The 7,418-nt window shown below is 39.6% G+C and overlaps 1 protein-coding gene across 1 annotated transcript; it reads right to left on the reverse strand.

The window, feature by feature from the left end:
• Positions 1–4,473: 4,473 nt before the first annotated feature.
• Positions 4,474–6,361, reverse strand: LOC100712120 (uncharacterized). Its single transcript, XM_003450412.4, has 5 exons — positions 6,247–6,361; positions 5,445–6,152; positions 5,213–5,335; positions 5,087–5,124; positions 4,474–4,966 (listed from the first exon to the last, which is right to left on the reverse strand). Exons 1-5 carry the CDS (start codon positions 6,299–6,301, stop codon positions 4,850–4,852), a joined length of 1,041 nt encoding a protein of 346 aa, XP_003450460.1. The 5' UTR covers positions 6,302–6,361; the 3' UTR covers positions 4,474–4,849.
• Between the last annotated feature and the right edge of the window lie 1,057 nt (positions 6,362–7,418).

Raw genomic sequence — 7,418 nt, forward strand, 5'->3', positions numbered from 1 at the left:
TTCGGAGAACCGGATTATTGAGCTCAAAGTTGGCGCGATGATTTGATCTTGGATGTGTCATTTGATCTTGGATGTAGTAAGCGAGGTACGAAGAACGGACCCCTGGTCTGTTTGTCTCATCGCTGGACCATTGCTGACTCTCGTCAGTGTTAACCCCGGCTTTGTTTATTCTGGTGTTTCTCTAGCGATCTTCCTGTAGTAATCTTCTCGTATCTTTGTGAATAGATTTCCCTGGACCTGTCCCCGTGTTACCTGTGCGACCGAGTGTGTGAGAATTGGAGTGAGATTTGTGTTTCTTGTGGATCGGTGGAGAGTGAAGAGAAGCGTGTGGCGTGGAGCGTGGAGGGAGTGTGCTCCTAGGAGCGTGTGTTGAGTGCAAGCGTCTTTCCCTGCTCGTGTGAATTCCCGGAACCCGTCTTTTCCCCCACTCTGTAAATAGCTGACCTGGTGTTTCTGTAAATAAAGACTCTTTATTGTGCCCAACCCAGAGCCTGCACTTGAGTCCATTCAGTCTCGTTGTGACACTAGCAATTGAACTACTGAACTACTTTTTCAAGTAATGGGCTTCCATGACCAAGCAGCTGGATCAAAGCCTTGGATGCAGTGGCATAAGGCATGCCATACTGGATGCAAGAGGAGTGGAGACGTCTTCTCTGGAGTGAACAATCACACTTCTCTTTTTGGCAATCTGATGGTAAAGTCTGGATTTGGTGGTTACCAGGAGAACAGTACCTGTGTGACTGCCCTGTACCAAGTGTAAAGTTTAGTGGACGGGGATTATGATGTGGGGTTGTTTTTTCAGGAGCTCAGCACAGCCCCAGTGATAGACCTGTTAATGCTTCACCACACCAAGACATGCTGGACAATTTCATGCTTCCAACTTTGTGGGAACAGTTTAAGGATGGCGATCATTAATCACAGTGCAGATAAATCAGAAGAATGTTTGCATCATGGGATTTGTACAGGTTTTAGTGGTTAATTTATCTCTCATATGATGATTTATGCCATGTATACACCACAAAGAGCCTTGTCTTCCCAACCAGCGTACTCCACAATGTAATCAGCCACACTAATCTGCTCTTGTTGCAAACTGAACAAACAAGCTGTTGTTGCAGCCATATGGTGGAGCACTGGGTTCATTTCCTTATCAAAGACACTTTTGAAATCATTGGTAAACTCAGCACAACACAAATCCTTGCTGCAGTTGAGAATGGCCTAAGCCCATCTGAGAGTCCTTCCTCTGAGGAGGTGAAGAAGGTAAGAACTCTTTGATACATCTGCCGAATAAGTGAGACAAATGTGTCTAAACACTAGCACTGTGTGAGGAAACCACAGTGGCTTTTATCAAACTCGCTGTAGAAGGCTTGAGGAATTAGAAAAGCTGTCTCCAGAGGCACTTCTGTGATATTTTAGAGAAGGAAAACGTTTAGGAGAGAAAGAAAGAAAACGGCATGTCAATCCTAAACATACAGGCAATAAATAGAAGAAGACAGCATACAATAATGAGACAATCACAAGACACACTTTCTACCTTTCTTTCTTTCCCTTCGTTTCTTCTTCATTTTCTAATGCTTATCCAATTCATGGTTGCAGAGCATATCCCAACTGCCATAGGATGATATTAGGGGTACACCCTGAATAGGTTGCCATTTTGCCGCCAGGTTAACACAGACAAAAGGATATCATTCACACTTTAACTATCCAGAAATGGCTGAGTGGTAGGAAACAAATGCAGGACTCATTAAGCATTAAGTGAACTCAAAAAGGCAATTTTAATACTGAATACTTTCCAAAAATGGAACAATATAAAACTCAGATAAAGCAGAAGCCACGATTCACAATCTAGCAAACTTAAGAATCAGGTCTGGTTGAAGATCTGGTTTTCTTTATTCCCATCCAAAACTCATGTAGAGGACCACAACCACACATCATTTTCTTTAAATGAGTTCAACAATATTGGTTACAAAATACAAAGACGTGACTATAATATACAACAACATAACTACAGGTTTATTTAAAAAAAGAAACACAAAAGCACCAGATCATATTACACATTGTTAAAGATTGAAAAATGCAGTAAACTTTATTGTGCACACAATTTGGATGTCAACATCTAACTAGAAAAATTTGCATTTCCTGCGAAAATGCTGTGTGGATGCCGTAACGCTGAAGCTGTCTGCTGAAAATAGCTGAAAAAGATGAAAAGTTGCAAAAATTGTATGGCAGTGAAGAAACTGAAAATTCTGCTGAGAAAAGGTGAAGCAGCAGAAATTTTTGCTGAAAAGTGGTGAAAAGCCAAAAATTCTACTGAAAAAAAGGTAAAGAAGCTGAAATTTGTACTGAAAAGAGGTAAAAAGAAATGTTACTATGAGCTGGATTCGAACCGGGGCCTCCTTGTCTCAAGGAAGTTACTCATCTCACTGAGCCAAACTGGCTCTCAAGACAAAAAGAGATGGAGAGACTGATAATTCTGGTGAAATGAGCAGAAGATGCTGAGATTTGTGCTGACAAGTGGTGAAAAGGCTTAAAATTCTGCAGAAAAGAGGTGAAAAACTGAAAATTCCGCTGAAAACAGGTGAAAAAGCTGAAAATTCTGCAGAAAAGAGGTGAATCAGTAGAATTTCTGCTGAAAAGCGTAAAGAAGCAGAACCTTGTGCTGAAAAGAGGTGAATCAGCAGAATTTCTGCTGGAAAGAGGTTTCTGCTAAAAACAGCTAAAAAAACCTGAGATTTCTGCTGAAAAGGGGTGAAAAAACTGAAAATTCTGCTATAAAGGAGTGAAGAACATAAAATTTGTGTTGAAAAGAGTAAAAAAAAGTTTAACTGTTAACTGAAAAAAATGTTGTCATAAGCGGGATTTGAACCCAGGCCTCCCAGTCTGAGAACGGCTGCTCATCTCACTGAGCTAAAACACAGCTCAGCCTGGCGAGCAGAAATAAGTGACCACATTGATAATGTGTTCCATTCATTTCAATGGGCAAAAATATTGCATAAAAAGCTTAATATTTTAAAAAGTATAATAGTTAAAAGTACAAGAAGATATAGCAGGAATGAGCAGAAATAGCAGAATATTTTGAAATTTGAATGGTGAAAATTGCACAAAAATTGTGGAAGTAGTTAACGGACAAAGAACGGAGCAACTTGAAGAATAAAGTATAAAGAATAAAGAGAAACAGGAACTCAATAGTGTGGATGCCTCCAGCATCCACAAAATGAATGTATGTGTCACAGCTGCAGTGGCAGACATGTGGAGTGATGAGCGAAGGCCCCAAGTGCAGGAACTGATAACTGGCATACTGTGCGTGAGCTTTATTTTCAGTGTGGATGAAGTACAAACAAAAGTAGAGAATGGCAGTGATTTAAACTAAGAAAAACCTAAACTGGGAAAGCTAACAAGAAACACGTAACCTGAGACAAAGAACTAGAAAAAACCTAATCCACAGAGGGAACAACGCAAATGAACAGAGAGGATGACAAGCAGACAAACAAGCAACAGAGGAATACATGGGGCTTAAATACATGGGCAGAAAAATAAGAGGATGGGGAACAGGTGGGAAAACACTCAAGTCTAAAAAAAGCATGTTACTATGTGGCGAGCCGGAAGGCTGCTCCAAAAATGATCCGATTATATTTGAAATATTAGTTCTATTCTCTTCCAAACCCCAGCTGTGTATTGTAGGTTTTGAATGTTTACTAAAATAAAAATAAAAGCGTCCTAACCTAACATCTCACTTGTTTGTTTTTATCCAGGCATACATGTGTACTATGTTTATTAAGAGCAGTGTTGGGAAGGTTACTTTTAAAATGTATTCCACTACAGATTACAGAATACATGCCCCAAAATGTATTTTGTAATGTATTCCGTTACGTTACTCAATGAGAGTAACGTATTCTGAATACTTTGGATTACTTAATATATTATCATGCTTTTTACAACTACATGAATGTACTATTGCTGTGTGAGTTATTACTATTACTGAAGGTTACTCGCCATACCAATACCAACTAGATTTTTAAATCTTAATATAAAATGATTAACATTAGGGTGGGCATTAGGTAAGGCTGCACTTTTTGCAGCGATCTGGTATAGAAATCTATTTCGCGCGTATATAAATCAGGTCCGCGGCTCCGAACCGTAGTAAAGGGACCTCTGGCTAATACGTCAGGTTCCGTGTCAGGCTCGTAGCCGAAAACTAGCTTTACTTTGTTGTCTGGGTCAACTTTGCTAGTGAGAGACAGAGAGAGGCATTGAAAGGCTGCTCGAACGGAACTTATTGTTTCGGAGAAAAACACAAACACAGTGTACAGTCGAGTCTTAATGGCTAACTTACAACTGGGCCCATGAGGCTACATTCTTTAGGGCTATGCCTGTAACACTCTGCCTATTGCCTCCATATTAAATAATTTTTTGAACAATATTTTTTTTAAATATTTTGTCACGTCATTATGCGGCCGCAAGTAGGGTTAATGCATGTTTTGTTTGGGTTTCCACCGGGGTGGAATTACCAAAAATAGAGAGGGCATAGCCTAACATATGAAAGATCCGTGAAGACGCAGACTTGACAGACACTGCAACAGAGGGAATCTTAAGCACAGAGACAAAAGTAACTAGACATGGAACACAGGGACGAGATAAAGACAGAAAACTAAGACTAAGCATACAACATACGGAGAACAGAATTAAACCTTTACCAAGAACACAAAGGAGGTACAGAAACAGAACAGAAACCAGGAACTATAAATATATTACAAACAGAAAACCATAATCCAAAGAGTATAACTTAAACCAAAAACACAAACCCCGTGTCAGTAAGGATTTTTTTGTCTCACTAGAGTGGAAAAAATGTAACCTACTGCTTGACACTAGAGTAAACACATTCACTCTGGGTTTTCCTCTGTCTTTTCAATCTGTTAGGTAGGTTAATGCTTAAAGCAGCGTAGTGGAGGTTGTCTGCATCATGGTAACCCTGGTAAAAAACAAATTTGAGAGGTAGATCAAATTACAGTTTCTGGAAAAAAAATATTTCAAAGCAATATGTGTAAAAATATTTTTCAATGTTACTTTAATCTGAACAGATGAAACGTACTTCTGCAGAGGGGGTTGAAAATCTTGCTTGTTGATGGCCTGAATGTAAAATACAAAAACAGCAGTCTCACTTAAAAGTCCAAATCAGTTAATAAAAGCTGTCAAATACAGAACCTTTTTCCAGTACCTGATTTGAAGTGGTTTCGTTTGCTCATCTTGTAGAGAAGAAAAGCCAGTAAAACAACCAGGGTGGAGGTAAAAGTCAATGCTCCACTCAAGACGTAAACCAAGACAAGAGATTTTACGTCATCTGTAAAGAACCAAGTATTCTGAGCATAGACTTCTCTATATTTTATGTTTTCTTTTAAGATAGATAATGAAATAACAGTGACAGATTTGGGTTCTATACTGTTACTTACCTCCAAACACCAGCGTGGTTCCTTCTCCAAACAGTATGTGTCCACATGAGGCGACAGCACAGTAGTAGGTCCCAGCATGAGACCAATTCAGGCTTTCCATTGTCAAGTTATAGACACAGGTGTGTGTTCTTTTGTTGGCTTTCCTCTCACACTGGTCATTCCTGCCTCCATGGGTGTAAATGAGTCCTGGATGAGATTCTTCAGAGTCTTTGAACCAGTAAATACTGTGTTCTCCATCACAAGTCCCAGTGTGTACTGTACAGTTCAGAGTCACAGAGCTTCCTGGCTGGATGGTCTCTGAAGCTGACTGTTGGACCACAGCCTTGATGTTCAAGTCTGAATCTTTAACACCAACAGTAATGCTCTCTGAAAATGTTGCTGTGTGTAAATAGGAACATATACAGTAATAAGTTGCTGAGTCTGAAATGCGCACACCTGAGATGATTAAGTCGTTTTGACCTCTTTCAGTATCCAGGGTGAAGCGTGGATCACTCTTGAATTCACTGTGAAATGTGGCATTTTGTTCATATACATAGAAGGTAGAAATGAGTCTTGGTTTCTCTGCCAATGTTTGCTTATACCAGTAAAACCGTGGCGTTACACCAGTTTTACTGTAACAATGCAAAGTCACGCTGTCCCCAGTTTTAACTGATATGAAACGTCTTTCTTGATGACCAGATGAGAAGAACTTCTGGTTGTTCACCTGAGCTGAAGTAAAATAAAAGACAGCGCAAATACATTTTATAGACCCTTGAAAGCATGGAAATATATTCAGACTGCAGTTTCAAAACCATAAACTCACCCATTTCCCCTAAGAGCAAACACGTTAGACAAAAGACAAACTTCGCAGGTGTCATTGTCTTTAAATAGATGTGCTGAATGAAAAGAATCTCAAACCCGTCTCCACTCTTGTTAGAGAAGACTGTGTTTGATTGGCCAAGCAGAAGTGACACAGTATGTCTTTTGTTAAGGAAAGATGATCACATGTTCTGAGCAGCCAATAGTGTTAGACTGCATGCTTGAGGAAAAAAAGAAAATAAAACTTTTTATAAATAAAGAAAACAGCACTGATTAATCAACTCTTTGTACACATTTTCTTAAAAATTTTAAAAGGCCTGTTTTTCATCTGAGTATGTGGACCAGGGATTGCCCCCATCTTTATCTGCTGATTTTCAGGCATGGAGGAACAAATGAACCATCCATAGGAAAAAAGCAAAGAAGATATCAGACATGGTGGTTGAGGCCAGATGGACCGGTTTGAGTGTTTTCGAACTGCTGACTTAATACAAAAATATGATAGTGAGTGATTTTACCATTCATGTAGATGTTGAAAACAACAGCCTAAACACTGCATTTAATTTGTTAGACTCAAAATGTAAATGAGCCCACCCACCGCTTTAATCATATTCTGCATCTTGTGCCATATGGTGCAGAAACCAAGCACTTAACAGTATCCCCTGAAAAGTCAGATCATTGCTTAATAACATTGAAACTTACAACAATAGGCTACACAGCAGTGGGGAACAATTTTCATTAGAGTATATATATTTCTGAAAGTGCTGTAAGTACATTTAACCCTTTAAAACCGGTCGGAGCAGGCACGCTCTGTTTTGCGTAACTATTTTTAAATCCCGGTAGCACTGCAACCACGTGAGCTAGCGCAATAATTTTTTTTGCATATGAAACCGGAGGAGTTATACTTACATCACTTACATCTTATGCCATCAGCTTGCCCTAGGTCACAGTTTCCTTCCACATATAGCTTTGCAAAAACTGCATAAAAAGCGCTTGCAGCAACAAAAACATAATATTCCAGAAACACGCTTTGCCGATCCGATCAGCTGTTCATAACACTTCCTAGGTTGGAATAGACGTCAGCCCGAACTTTCGCATGTCCGCCATGACCTGCCCGAAACCGGAAGTGTCATTTTCGCGGAAATGTAGTTTTTTACCATCAGGGCCTCATGAGCCTGT

Source organism: Oreochromis niloticus, linkage group LG3 (assembly GCF_001858045.2).
Source record: "Oreochromis niloticus isolate F11D_XX linkage group LG3, O_niloticus_UMD_NMBU, whole genome shotgun sequence".
NCBI lineage: Eukaryota > Metazoa > Chordata > Actinopteri > Cichliformes > Cichlidae > Oreochromis > Oreochromis niloticus.